This window comes from Lissotriton helveticus, chromosome 8 (genome assembly GCF_964261635.1).
Source record: "Lissotriton helveticus chromosome 8, aLisHel1.1, whole genome shotgun sequence".
In the NCBI taxonomy this organism is placed as follows: Eukaryota; Metazoa; Chordata; class Amphibia; order Caudata; family Salamandridae; genus Lissotriton; species Lissotriton helveticus.
In genome coordinates this window covers 154,473,180-154,488,374 of record NC_136069.1, presented here as the reverse complement: position 1 = coordinate 154,488,374, position 15,195 = coordinate 154,473,180, and the positions used below count along the sequence as shown (strand labels likewise).

General features: G+C 43.6%; 1 protein-coding gene and 1 long non-coding RNA gene across 5 annotated transcripts in view; one reads left to right on the top strand and one right to left on the bottom strand.

Annotated features, from left to right (window-relative positions):
* LOC144771520 (uncharacterized) overlaps positions 1-15,195 on the bottom strand; it is a 107,232-nt gene that overhangs the window by 69,569 nt on the left and 22,468 nt on the right. For all 4 annotated transcript variants that reach the window (XM_078655932.1, XM_078655930.1, XM_078655931.1 and 1 more), the window contains exons 3-4: positions 14,833-14,889; positions 2,781-2,837 (exon numbers count right to left, since the gene is read on the bottom strand). In XM_078655932.1, coding sequence (XP_078512058.1) covers positions 2,781-2,837; positions 14,833-14,889 — 114 coding nt within the window. The remainder of the gene's footprint in view (positions 1-2,780; positions 2,838-14,832; positions 14,890-15,195) is intronic.
* LOC144771519 (uncharacterized) lies at positions 452-2,275 on the top strand. Its single transcript, XR_013599321.1, has 4 exons — positions 452-1,177; positions 1,558-1,655; positions 1,741-1,802; positions 1,885-2,275. It is a non-coding gene; the product is annotated as an uncharacterized LOC144771519 (long non-coding RNA).

Here is a 15,195-nt window from a genome sequence, read left to right as displayed (position 1 = left end):
GAGCTAAAAAACGGTGATGGATCAAGCCCTGATCTGTTGACTGGGTAGGAGTGTTCTGATTAACTCAGATACTCTGTCCATCACCACCCCCTTTTTGAAATTATTTTGGCCACCATGAGTGTGGAAGGGTATGCTCAGACATGAGTCCCTTGCTCATTGCACCATCAGGATTCAAGCAAGCCGGGCCGAAGACGGCTGTAATGCCAAAAACCGGTCCCCGGAAGCTTGTTTCCTTTCCAGTGAAGAATTGGCTTGGTAGTTTGGTCTGCCCTGTTCCCATGATGCACTGGGCCAGGGACAGACTAATTTGCATATAGCCAGGTTCTGAACTGGGATGGTGCAGTGAGCTAAAAAACGGTGATGGATCAAGCCCTGATCTGTTGACTGGGTAGGAGTGTTCTGATTAACTCAGATACTCTGTCCATCACCACCCCCTTTTTGAAATAACTTCGCACAAATGGCAGGATTAGACCCTGAGTAAGCCCACTGCTGCATGGTTAGACATGACACACCTCCCAGGTGCCTCTGCATTTTAGAGACATGGAGAAGATAATATATAACTCTGTCTACACCTTCCCACTAGTATGTGTAACCCATTGCTTGTATAACATATGTATAGTAACGTTATAAGTATTCTGTATAGGGATATCGTATAGGCTCACTTTTAATTTCTAAGGAAATTAATCATAAACGTTGCATTTCAGTTTAACATGGCTTCTTTGCAAAAGCATAAATCTTAACCTAGACCTCACCTAGAATATGTAAGAACTTTTGACCATCTGCTACGCCTGGCACACATGTTATGTGATTACATTGTTATTAATGTTGGGAATGTATAATGTTATAAATATAAACGTGCAAGGGCCATCTTAATTTCTGCACATAACAACGAATGGTAATACCACATATAGCCTTAGCCCGACTTTTGACATTGCTGACCTAGAACATATGACGGAGTAAGTTGATTTTCAACTGATCAGGTTATCCCTTAATCTCATCTTTCTAGACGCCCCCTTGAACGTACGTCACCCTCTGACATGGTACAATGCGATCCAGGCAGGGGATTGGTCCCGCCGAGCTGAGCCCCTCTACCTAGCATCCAGCGGCGGCACCGCAAGCAACTCCAGACACATCGAGGGAGTGCCGCGTACTGACGGCAGAGCCGAACGCCGAACAGGTAGGGAATTATGCGCGAGCCCTGCTACTTGCTCCAAGTCTTTCTTAAACTAAGACTTTTTATTTTGACAATGATACTAGCCTCACGACCCTATAGATCCCCGTAGTCATTGGAATATCACCAGACCTATGCGACTCCGACGGTTGTTACTTTAAGGAGTCTCGACCAGTGGGTTGTACCACAGAGAACACGACCAGATGCCTAGCAAGCATCTATAACTCTACTATACTACATTAATTCATGTTCATACAGCGGACCTTCACTCTTTACCGAATCCAACATCATTGAGCCCCCATGTTGAAAACAGCCCTTTTTGTAAAATATTGTACTTTTTTGATACTACACCAACCCTCATTATGATTATTTTGTTGATTCCTTAGAATGGTGCCAGGTGTGCACTGAACCCAGAAAGTGTGAACGACTGATGAGACAAAGTGTGACAAGATATTGTATGCTCACCTAAAGGAGCATTGTCCAAGTAAGTCTCCCGGCCCTACCATTGATTGCTACATGGCTGTTGTGCCAATACCTCCCATTGAGACTTTCCCCCATTTTCTTTGTAGAATTTCAAGGAGCACGTGCAGGCCCACGCAGCGACGGTTCAGACGCCGACCGTTGTTTCTATGTAGGTATTCCCTACATTCAGTCCATATACTGAATACAGCTCACCACAAACATTTAATGATAGTCTTTATATTATATTTTAGGCTCTCTCTTTTGTCCTGACGAAGACCCCAACATGAGGCAAGAATAACCCTTAAGCGTACATGGGGGTCGAAATGTAGACTACGCCAACCTAGCACACCATAGGATTTAACGAAATGGACTTACCTAACCTATGTGTGATGTGATCTGGGAACATTGATACTAGCTTGACTGTAAAGGCGTATTGATTTTAATGTGATGTTATTAATGTCACACCACCTTTATCCAGTCCCTCACAAACCTTTTCACATCCCTTCCCTTCCTCACTGAGAGCACCATTGATGTAATGACTTGAAAATTACATTAACAAACTTTGATGACCTAAAATAATTTTTGTGATGAAGAATTTACAGGAGTATACGATTGCAAAAATAAATGCAGTTAGACTCTGAATATTGTAAGCTTTATTGTTCACTTTGTTTTGTCATAATTAGTGAAACATATATGTGGTGAACGTCTGTATGGAGTAATACAGAATACTTGTGGAATAATTGCACAAAACTCGGACCACCCCTTTTTTGAACTTACGCCTCAACCCGCAGCGGGTTGAGATGGCCCCAATGATGAAGCATGTCACTGTGGGGAAACCCCGGTGAGTGAAGGGACTCAAGAAAGGACATTTTTCCTTTTTTACTAATGTTCTGGCCCACTCTCCCTAGTTAAAATCGGTAACACCCAAAATCTCTAGAGATTTTGGGTGTCACGCAGTACTGGTGACCATCTTGCTTGAGCACGGTATAAATAATGCACCCAAACCACAATGTCCTGCATGGCTTCACTTTTTTGGGAGAGGGTGGATCTCTCTTTTCCTGTTCTTGCTTAACAATCTGCATTGCCACCCAAAGACCTCCAGCCTGGAAGCCTGATACTCCGCTGGGAGTTCCCACAAACTCCTTACCTGAATGCTCATGTTCTCTCCCTGGGTGAGCCTTCTCATGTTCTGAATTTTTTTTTCCTGAGAGAGAAAAGCCAGAAAGAGCAGTGTTAACACATTTTTATGGATTCTGTACCGAGCTAAATGAAAATTGAACAAAGACTAAGATTAGTGCACTGGCTGACCATTTTTTCTTGGAAGTTAAATTAACATTTAGAGTTCCTAAGAATAGAATCATAGGACTAACTCTAGGGAGCTATTTAATTTAATATAAGGAACTAACAAGTTTATCCTCTCCTGCTCTGTATTGAATGTTTAGAAAGAGACTCAGTGATTCAGAGCAAGTTTCAAGCAAGAATGTTCTCTAATCCTGTGAAAGAATGGTCCTGTAGTAAGGGTCAGAAACCCAAGTAGTGGTTAAAGCTTATAGAATGTAAGTACACCGATATTTGTACTGAATGATTGTTTGTGTGTAAGGAGAATGGATGTACATGGATTTGAATACTTTGGGTGAAGTAAGGTTCCTTTCTCTCTTGTGAATCGATAACAAGTATCCAGCACTAGTCTGGGACATGCAATGGTCTCATAGAGGATCCTATGCAATATGAGAAGACTTTCTGGAGGTTACCCTACACAACGAGGTCTTGAGGTCAAGGATCTTTCTCTTTCTTTCTTACCTTCTCCTCTTCCTTTCTGGGACACCGGGTGATTCGGGGTTGTAACCCGATTCACCCTAGAGGAGAGTGGAGGTTCAGCATCTTCCCCGCAGACAAGTATTCCAAGTAAATTGTCTTGACAGAAAGCCAAGCCACAACTGCCTTCTCCGCTTGGACGTTATGGACTCTAGTGATCATTTCAACACACATTATTTAGCCCAAGCCTTAAGAACGGAGTGCAGTGGACCAGGCCCGCACCCTGGCAGACATGAAAACTGAGGTCCAGACCTTATAGTAGGAGAATCATACACTCAGGGATGTGTTAGGTATCGTTTGTGGCACTCCCTTTGGTTAAGTGACTTAGGAGCAATACCAAAAAAACACACCCAACAATTAAACGTTCGAATTTTGGGAGCCCAGATCCTAAGTCTATGTCTTTCCTGTGAGAAGTTGGCCTGGCATATGCTGTCCACTATTCTAGTGGACACCTTGCACCAGGCCAAACAACCCTTATTGATGGTAGGTTAAAGACACCCTTTATAGAAAGCTTTCCTAGTGGTAGCTGTGGAGAGCAGCCTTCAGGCTAAGTCCTGGAGGAATGTAAAGTAGCTTGTTTTACCAGTCTATAATCTCGTGACTGACCAAATGAAAGGAGAACCACACCAGGGACATATATAAAATATATGCATTTATTCTAAACACATCCCTCTAGTCTCTTTGGGCCCGATTCACAGAACTAACTTAAGAGAAAATCCTAAACTTACTACTTTTGGTATTCACAGAAGTTAGGATTTTGTCTTGAGTTTGTCTTAAGTTTGTCTTAAGACAGACTTAATACAGACTTAAGACAGAATCCTAACTTAAGTCTGTCTTAAGTCTGTCTTAAGACAAAATCCTAACTTCTGTGAATACCAAAAGTAGTAAGTTTAGGATTTTGTCTTAAGTTAGTTCTGTGAATCGGGCCCTTTATGAGGCTAGAGGCAAAAGTACATTCAGTAAACTTAATAGCACACAGTAAATTAGCACAATATACGTTGTACCAAACCATATATCAATAAAGTGGTATAAGAACCATGACTTGCATAGAGACAAGGCCTAGAGCCTGTAGAACCGCTTGGGCCACCAGGAACCACCCAATGTAGTGACACAGGGGACCCACGGCGACGCGTGCAGTGTCTAAACACAGCCGCGAATCACAATTAACTTCTATGGGGAAAGTCGCGGTTGGAATTTAAAAAAAAAGGGACACTTCAAGGAAGACTTACAGCAAACCCCTTGAGACTTAAGGGGTTCTAGAGCCAAGACCCATGGGAGCCCCGGAGTACTCGAGTTACCTCACCCAGGGAAGCATTTGGTGTTGGGTTCAATGGCGATCTGTTGCAAAGTGCTGCTGCCCTCGAAGAGGAAAGTGTCTGGAGGGATCCAAGCCTGGATCGGAGATGTGAAGAACCGGAAAGCAGAGGGGACAGAGTCTGGGTCACTTGCAAGTGACCAGGAGCATGATATTCGGAGGCCCACCGATGTCGGGTGATTTCAGGTGAAGAAGGTGAAGCTTGACTCTTCAACCACGAGGTCCCGGAGACGTCGATGACAACCAGGAGCTGGATTCGAGCTGGCCCATGAAGGATGTCGAGTGATGCGGTGTCGGTGCCCAGATTGGACCCAACAAGCCTTGGCAACAGTAACCCATGAAGAAAGCAGAGATAGGCTTTGGTGCAGACCAGCAAGGTCTGGGAGACTCACCACTTGGTAGGAAGTCAGGGCACATCTCGAGCAACCAGGGAAATTCAAGGAAATCCCAATGGCCTTCGTGGGGACCCACCAGTCAACGGACCAGGGATCGTGAATGAGCCTCTAGTGGAAATGCAGGAAGCGGGCTCGCAAAACACTCGTTGAGTGTAGGCCCACAATCGTTGGTGCAGATGATACGAGAGCTTGGGCTACAAGTAACCCAAAGCACAACTTCAGGAAAGCTCTTGAAGTTAATGCACCAGCAAATGTGCATGGTGTCCAGGAGTTCTGGTTCCACGTCACTTGTGAGGGCTGTGGGTCTCAGCTTTGCTTGGGACTCGTATCGGCCTTCGAGAAGTCTGAAAATCTTTTTGGACTGCAAATACTTCGGAGTCCGGTGGGAGCTTCGTAGTTGCAGACCAGCAAATGCTTCATTGGTGCCTGTTTGAACAGGGGAGTCACTCATTGACCCCAAGGGAGATTGTTCTGCCCTCTAGTCTTTAGTAGAGTGTCTAGGTTCCAGGATTCAGTTTCAGAGTATTGTCCAGGTATAATCTAAAGTCCTGATGCCAGGGGTCCATACTTACACTAAGAAAAAGGGTTGGACATACTCTGGGGACCCACCTATGAGAGGGTATAGAAAGAGGGTTGGCTGTACCCATTTCCTTTGTCCAGTTTCGTGCCACAGCAGGGGCTGGGTGCCCCTGCAACCGGATTGAACTGGACTATGCACAGACACACCAAATGTGCCCCCAGTGGAGACATCAAAGCACTCTCAGAGTGCACCCACCCAGCTACAATACACTAAAGCCTATCTGGGAGGTGGTTACACCTCCCTGTGACAGGAAACCTATTGTCCAGGCTTCCCCTGCCGGAGTTTCAGTCAGCAGCAGGTGGCCTGACTCGTGTCTGTGGCTGCAGTATCCATTTTGTGATGCTAAGGCTTGTTTAAAAGATTACTGGGCAGACCAGTGTGTACATGTCTCTCCCTCTAGAAGGGTGGAATTCTACCCCTGCCGCCAGGACTGGCAGGGGGTAGGATTCCACAGTGTTTAACACCAAACACGACATGTTTCCATGCAGCCATCCCAAAGTTAGCATTTACTCGAGGTTATAATGCACTTAAGAGTATATGGTCTGGCTGCATCACAGAACAGCCTCAGAGAATAGATTCCAAAAGCTGCAGAGGGGTCCTGCTCATGCATGGGCACCCTCTCACCCAAAACCAAGCACTCTGCCTTCAGGTTTGTTAAGGTCTGCCATAGGAGTGACTGATAGGTTTATATGTGTCAGTGATTTAAAGGTAAATATAGGTAACCTATATGTTAGTAAGGGGTGAATGCACCACCTTACCCAAGCTGCCGTTGCAGTCCTGTGGTGTCATTTTGGAAGGCTTCCGGGGGTGGCATAATGCATGCTGCAGCCCTTGGTAGGCCTCTGGGGTACCTATGCCCTTGGTACCTAAGGTACCATAGACTAGGGACTCACAAGGGTACCCCAATAACCAAACTGGAGTGTACCTAAAGTAAGAAAACATCGCACCCTGACACCTCTCTACCAACTGGAAGTCGTTCAACCCCATCTCCAAAGCAGAAATCATCAAAATGATTCCCAAATCGTATCCCTCGTCTCACATTGCGGAACCTATCCCTGCACCAACTTGCTAAAAAGCTCAAACACACACTAGCTCTGCACTGGACCAAGATTATAAACAGCTCCCTGACAATCGGAATCATGCCAGACTGTCTCAAAATTAGCAAAGTCACACCAATGCTAAAAAAAACGGCTTCAAACCCATATGATCTCAATAACTTCAGGCCTGTATCCAATTCCCCATTCTTAGCCAAAATCCTGGAAAGATGTGCTCTCCTTCAACTTACCCAGCACATGGACAGCAACACCCTGATAGACCCTCACCAATCGGGTCTCAGAAGAGGTTGCAGCATGCAGACAGCGATCCTGAATGTCATAGATGATGTCCACAAATCACTCGACCCAGACCGAAGCTGTCTGCTCGTACTCTTTGACCTATTGCTACACCATGAATTGCTCATTAATGTACTGTGAGAAAGGGTTGGAGTGGAAGAAGTGGTACTACAGTGGTTTACCATGAAAGACAAACAAGATTTTCCCTCAGCGGCCATACAGTTATGCATCACATTTCTGTCATTATTCAATTATATAATGTTGGTGACCAAAAAAGCAAATAGTCTATTATGATCCATTCGATTATTTCATTTTTATTTTATTTGGATTATCCTCATTATTTTCTTCTTTTTTGTAACTTTTTTTCGGTGGTGTTGTCTTATTTCTTTACAACAACAACATAATTCATCACTTTTTTTATAAAAAGACAGTTTTTTTAAATATATATACAAAAATTTTCTTCATAAATTTCTAACAAAAAAGAACAATGATATACAGTACACAATAATCTAAATTCCCCTGGTCAATAAACAATTACACTCATCACTCTAACTCATACACACTCTACAACATACATAACCACACTATCTGAGATGGAGAGCCTGAATCATGGAAGGCAGAAATTATCTGCCAAACCCTATTGGGTCTCAGAACTAAGCCTAAGACCCCGCACTAGGTCGACGCGCGTTTCGGCGGCCCACGGCCACCTTCTTCAGGACCTCTGTCAGAATCGCACTCCAAAATTCCAGGGGACCTCTATATAAAATGGTGTAACCTACGCCACAGACTCTCTTCCAACTGATCTCTTCGTAACGTCCACTATTTGTGTGATTTCCAATAATAACGTGACTGATGTTTCCCACTCGGCACCTTCTATTCATTTAGTCATGTTTGGTAGGCTGATGAATTCCATCCAATTAAGACCGCCCACGTAATCAAAGTGTAGTATATGGTCACCTCTTAGTTTTGTAAGTAAGGCGTCGGGTCGGGTAGAGCTAATTTTCCCGGATTCAATATCGACCGCCGCCTGTCTTTTCTTCCTATCCCTCGAACTGGGGACTGATATGCTCAATGGCATTCCTCTCGGCGTGTCCGTCCGTACGTCTGTATAATCGAGAACACTGTGGTTTACCTCCTTTCTGCAGAACTGCTCCAAAAAAGTAAAAATAAAAAATGTCATGTCTGACTATTCCCCATAAGCAGGGGTGTCCCCCAAGGTTCAGTCCTCTCCCCATTACTGTTCAACATCTACATGGAGCCCAGCACCACCATACTCAAAATAGCCAACATCCCCGTCCACCTCTATGCAGATGAAACACAGCTCTACCAAACCTCCTCCATTGGTGACATTCAGAGACTAAACAACGTCCAACACTGGCTGTAGGAGAGTAGGATCTGCTTCTTATGATTACCCCCACTTTTTGCTGATGTATCACGGTTTTCGACTTAGACTGTCTGGGATCCTGCTATCCAGGACCCCAATCTAGCTGCTTTCTCCTCTAAATTGATTGCAAGTACTTTAGGTATACTCCAGATTGGCTACTGGGGAGCCTATTTTCCTATTTGTTCCCTATAGAAGCCTCATCTTCTATAGGGAAACTCTCCCCACATTGCCTGCAGTTCAGAAACTTTTGAAAGCGCTTTGCGCTTTTTTAATAATGGGTGTTTTGTCCCACTTCCCATTGTTCATCTCGGCCCTGATGAAGGTGTAGCCCCGGCTGGGGCAACACACCGAATCGCGCGTTGTTCGTGTGGGGGCAGCTGGATTGTATCAACCCCTTCCCCCCTGATGATTTTTTCCATTCTGTCGTCTGACCATCCTGTGGCTGTTATGCACAATTTTTAATATTATCTGAAGCTGTGAAAGTGTGTGAGTTATGTGTGAGTCATTACGAGGAATCCTGGGAATATATGATGGTGTGATTGTGATTCATGAATCAGGAATGTGGGACTTGATTTATGGATTTTCGCCTTATTAAATTAAGGAGTGCTATGATTATTATTTTTCTGTATTCATAAAATGATGAAATGCTTGTTTAAAAATAAATAAAATTGCTATATGTTTTGCAAAACTTGTTGTGATTATGTATCTTTGCCCTTAATCTGCTCCGTTGATAGTGTATTAATTTTAGGATCCTGTTCTAGGGCCTTGTTTGACAATACGGGGCAGGAAGTTTTTTGCTTTAGGTATCCCTCAACCAAGACAAGACAGAAATCCTTCTCCTATCCAACAAAGAGCCGACCCCCAAAATCATAGAATGGCTTAATACCATTGATGCTCTCAACTCCAATCTCATCCCTGCCGACTCCATAAAACCAATGGGAATCACTCTGGACCCAAACTTAGACATGGTCAAACATATCAAGAACACAGCAAAGAGCGCTTTACTCAACCTAAAACTACTCAACAAAAAACAACCCTTTATCCCTCCCAATGACCTCAAACAAGCCACACAATTCCTGGTTCTGTCCAGATTGGATTACAGGAATGTAACTCTCACAGGCACAGCAAAATCTCAATTAGCTGCCCTCCGATCAACTCTAAATGCAGTAGCCAGGATGGTCAAGGGAGAAAAGAAATACAAACACATCTCTTCCGCTCTCAGGGAGCTAAAATAATTCCCAAATGAAATGTGTGCAAGCTTCAGAACTGCTTGTATCACACACAAAGCTCTGTACACGGGTAAATCTGCCTACCTGGCCTCCAAACTCAACAGGGCTGGTCAGACAAGGAATCTCAGGAGTACGAACATTCTACTCCCCATCCCTCCGAAAACAGAAAACGTTATCATGTTCTTTCTCCGGTAATGCACCCAAAATCTGGAACGTCATCCCAGTCTATATCAGGACAAACCCCTCCTTCATAAAATTCAAAAGCCAGCTCAAAGACCCCTACCTCAGCCGATCTCCTTCGAAGGGATAGCTGCCGTCCAATCCTGCCCATTGGAGTATATAGTGACGTTGATAAGAAGACTTTGACATCACCTACCTCTGGACTCGGGTCACAAATTAATTTTATAGAGCGCGTCAGCTGCTCTATAAAATAATAATGTGTTTACTATTGTTTTACCCTGTATGCAATTGCTACCTCTGTCCCCCCTCCTTGAACATTACTTGTCACAAATCCTTGTGTTTACTACTGTGCTTATATTGTCTCACTTTTTTTTATGATTGCTACATGACAATAGGTGTTGTAAAGCGCTCCGATACCTTCGGGTCTGGCCAGCGCTATATAAAACCCTTAAAATAATAAAAAAATATATATATATTGTTCGCCCCCTAACAAATTGCTCTGAGTTTATAGACCAGGTTTTCAGATTAGATCATCGACTAAATGAGAGAATAGTTGAACAATCCCGAGGCAAGACTAACTTCCTTGTAGTAAAGACATACATGAAAGAAGCTGATTGTATGGTCCCTGATACTGTAGAACCTATGCAGAGATGAGGGCTTTGAAGTCCCTTAACAAGTGAGGGAATACAGTGAAGACAACAGTTAAATCTATGCCTCCATTGCGGCAAGGCTGGGAACTTTGGCCTGGACTGTGTAACAGAGCCTAAAACCATTTGCAAGACAGTAGGGGTTGTTAATCAACAGATTCCAGAAAACTAGAATGATCTGCAGTAAAGAGGTCACCTTGTCAAGCAGAGTTTTAGAAAAGACCTCCCAATATTTATCCAACACCTTGGGAAGTATCCCATGTCACTAATCATTCTGGCCACAGTAATTATTTGCCCTCAACAACGAAAGACCTTGCTTATGTTAATAGATTGAGGAGCTACTAGCAATTTCTTAGATCTCACTCTTGCAACCGCCCTAAAATTCCTTGAATAAAAAAATACAAACTTGAACCAGTGTAAGCAGTCAACAGCTCAGGGCTCTCATCAGATGTAATCCAATACCAAACTATCCCTTTGTCTTTGGTTTGTGAAAATGGTCAGAAAGAGGTCCTGACTTTTGACCTCATAGACACTCCCACCTTTTGCGCAAATTTGGGGCTCCCTTGATTGCAGACCCACAACCCTCATATCGATTGGGCTCTGCATCTTGTGGCCTTGGGTTGCGGCATTGTCGATCCATGTGCTATAAAACCGCTCCCGACCTAATATATCCTTTCAACTGTGCAGTAATTAACCAGATAATAATCCTGGACCGACCCATCGAATATCAAGACTTGCAGGAAGTCTTTGACAAAGAAAAGGCCACTCAATTAGGTGCCCATAGGAAGATTGACTGTGGAATTGATCTAATTCCTGGGGCCATTCAGCCGTGTAGTAGAATTTACACCCTGTCCAATTCAGAATCTCATCATCTAAATATTTATCTCGATAAGTTACTAGACATTGATTCCATCCACCATTCTTCCTTACCTGTATCCTCTCCATTATTCTTTGTCCCTTAAAAAGAATGATGAATTGTGCTTGTATTGCTTACAGGACGATTAACAAAGTCCAGGGGAAAAATTTACTACTCTTTACCCTTGAAGATTCTGGTTCTATTTTATCAGGTGTGAAATTGAACCATTTACACTAAATTGGACCTGTGAGGGGCTTACCACCTTATCAGAGTTAAAGGCGGCTGTGAATGGAAGACGGCATTCTGAACTAAGTCCAGCCTCTTTAAATACATAGTAATGCCTTCAGACTCCGTATAGCCCCAGCAGCGTTACAGCTCTTTATTAAAGAGGTCCTAGGAGATAAATTGCTCATATTTGTCATTGTGTACATAGATGAAATCCTCATTTACTCCCACAATCTGACTGACCATGTAACTCATATTGTGCCGTCTACAATGTCTCTGTGAAAATAATCTGTTTTCTAAATTTGAAAAATGTACCATCCACACCTCTGCGTTATTTTCTCTCCCCAAAGGCATAATTATAGATAAGAAAAGGTAGCTGCAATCTTGGAATGCCGAGCACCTACCACATTTAAGGAAAAACAGAGCTTCCTGGGGTTCACAGATTTTTATAGGCAAATCATTACCCATATTTCTAAAAGTATTACACCCATTAACAGGCTTTTGAAGGAGAAAGTACCTTTCCACTGGTCCGAGAAATCTGATCAAGCCTTCACCTTGCTTAACGATAAGTTCATATCAGCCCTACTGCTTAGGCACCTTGATCCTTTATAGCAATTTGTCACCGAAGCAGACGCCTCTCAAGTAGCGGGGGGGGTTTCTTTGGCAGTAAGATAGTTCTACAGGACATACGCTTCCCATAGTTAACTTAGCTAAAAAGCTGTTATCCGCAGAACAAAATTACACAGTAGCAGAGAGAGAGTTACTCACCATCAAGTTGGGTTTTCAAGAATTGCAACATTACTTATTAGGAGCTGCTCATACTGTCATGACCACAAGAATTTTCATTTTTTAATCCTCCCAAGGCTTTAATCCCAAGTAGAATTTGGTGGTTTATGGTTTTTAGTGAATATGATTTTTTTTACCTATCACCCAGGGGTTCAAAAAACAAAAGCAGTTACCCTGTCACGGTAGGGATATACTGCCCAAGAAACAGACATTGTGTTTCCACAGAACATCATCACCCCAGAAAGAGCTCTAGGTGTTTGCCAAAAAGAAGCCTTTCTTGAATGAGTAAGACAGGAGGCCCTTCAAACTGACAGGTGAGAATGACTGACTGATGATGGGAATAGCACATAGGTTCGCCTCTTTTACCATAAAAAAATGTGTTTCTACTTTTTCAAAAGCTAGTTCAGGAAGCTTTAATTTGGTGTCTTGATACCCTCTCACTGGACATCCAGGTACTTAGAAAACCATTGCAAATTTCAAAATATTGTTCTGGTGGCCCAACCTGTCTTAGGACATTCACAATCATGTTCTTTCTTGTCCAACATGCATTGCGTAACATAAGCATGGATTTTTATCACAGGCCTTCTCAATTCCAATGGACACACACCGGTCTGAGTAACTGTAGACCTGTATTCTAAAAAGGCACACTTCGTACCTCTAAAGAAACTCCTCACATTAAAGGATTTGGCCTCTTTTTTCCTTCTTCATTTCATGCGGCTTCATAGTCACCGTTCTGTTATAACTTCTGTTAGGTGGCACAATTCATCTCTAAATTCTGACAGAGCTTCTGCACATCATTGGACATTGATACTTGACTCTTGTCTGCCTATCACCCAGAAACTGATGGACAGGCAGAGCGGGTAATTCAGCCATTGGAACAAATTGTTCGATGTTTGTTAGCCATTAATTCCTCATAATGGGAACAGATACGCAGTTTTAGTAAAATGTGCATACAGCCACTCTCAGCCTTGTGCCGCTGGTACTTTAATTTTTCACTGTGTAACAGGAAAGCATCCACAAGCTCTACCTGCAGATCCACCAAGAACCACCAGCAATATTCCATCTATCCAGGACTATCATGATATCTTATCTCAAGTTCAAAATCACTTTAAGTGGAGTGGTGTGGCTCACTGGTTAGAGGCGGCAGACCCGGAAGCAGAGGTCGGCCCGGGACCAGGGTTCGATTCCCGATGCGGCAGGGTCTTGGGCCAAGGTCAGCGGACTCGATAATTCTCGCCTCGGTGCCTACTCTAACCATGGATCCCACTCAGAAACTCTGGGCAATAGCTTGCTTAATCTCCACTTACGGCCCCATCAGCGCCGGGGATGCTTGTCTTCACCTTGGAGATTCCCAGGAGGGACCATCTCACAGGGAAAGCCAGGATGGGTTCCCCAGCGGTATACAGCGCCGGGACGCCCCTTTGCTGGGGCAGCTGTGCGCTTTACAAGTATATAACATTTAAACAAAGGTTACAAGAGTTGAATGAACACATGGAGGTGAACGCTAATAAACATCAAAACAGCAGCCTGATTACAAAGAAGGAGATGGGGTAAGGCTCTCCACCAAGAACATTGAAACGGAATGACCTGTCAAGCTACAGCTCATGAATCAGGGCCATCAAACTCATGGCAATGAAACTCCAATTGCCGATAATTTGCCAATGCATCCAGCATTTCATGCTCATGTGCTTCTACCTTACCTGGCTCAAACTTGTCTTGAGGGCCTCTCTCCTCCTATATGAATAGATGATCACATGGAGTTTGTTGTCCATCATATCGTATATGCCAAGAGAGTCAAGGGTCGTCTATTTTATTGGGTGTGTTGGAAAGGCTACCGGCCAGACGATCGTTCATGGAAACCCTCTGCTAATATCTGCACACTGTGCCTTTTGTGGCGCTTTCATGCCTGCTATCTCACAAAGTAGACCCAGCAGGTCTCTCTTTTTTGGGGGATGGGGCCTGTCAGAGATCTAGGTTCTCTCACTCCCTCTTGTGTGATTTGTGTCCTCGGATTTCTTTCTGTTAGCCATATTGTCATCCCCCAGGAACAGTCCTTCCAAGGACCCTTTGTATTCCAATAGATCATTCCCAGGGGCTATTTATTCCAAATACCTTTTATGCTGCCATGTACTACCCTGTGGGCCCTTTGTCCCTGTTGATCCAAGCCACCATTAAGGTCATATACATTCCCTGGAGCCTTTTTTGCCCACTGATTGTCTGGCCCACTCTCCGTAGAAAAAATCTCTGGAGATTTTGGGTATCACGCAGTAGCAGTTGACATCTTGCTTGAGTGTAGTATAAATACTGCAATCAAACAGCAATGCTCTGCATGGCTTAATTCCTTTTGGAGAGAGTGGTTATCTTTTCCTGTTGATGCTTGAAAATCTACATTTCTACCCAAACACCTCAAGCGTGGAAGCCTCAACCTATGCTTGGAATCCCCATAAGCTCCTTACCTGATTGTTCGTGTCCGCTCCTGAGGAGAGTCTCCTCCTCTGCCAAAACTCTTCTTCCTGAGACAGAAAAGGGAGAAAGAGCAGCATGAATGTGTTTATTATGGATTCCATACTGAGCAAACTGAAAATTAAACAAAAACTAAGATTAGTGCAAGAGTTGACAGTTTTTCTTTTCTTCATGTTCAACTAACATTGAGAATTCCTAATAATAGAAAATAATGGACTAACTCTCTGGAGTAATTTAAATCTAATGTTAGGAACTAACAAGTTTATCCTCTCCTGCTCAGTATTGAGAAAGATACTCAGCGATTCAGAGCAAATTTCAAGCATGGAGGTTCTCTACTCCAGTATAATGGACGGACC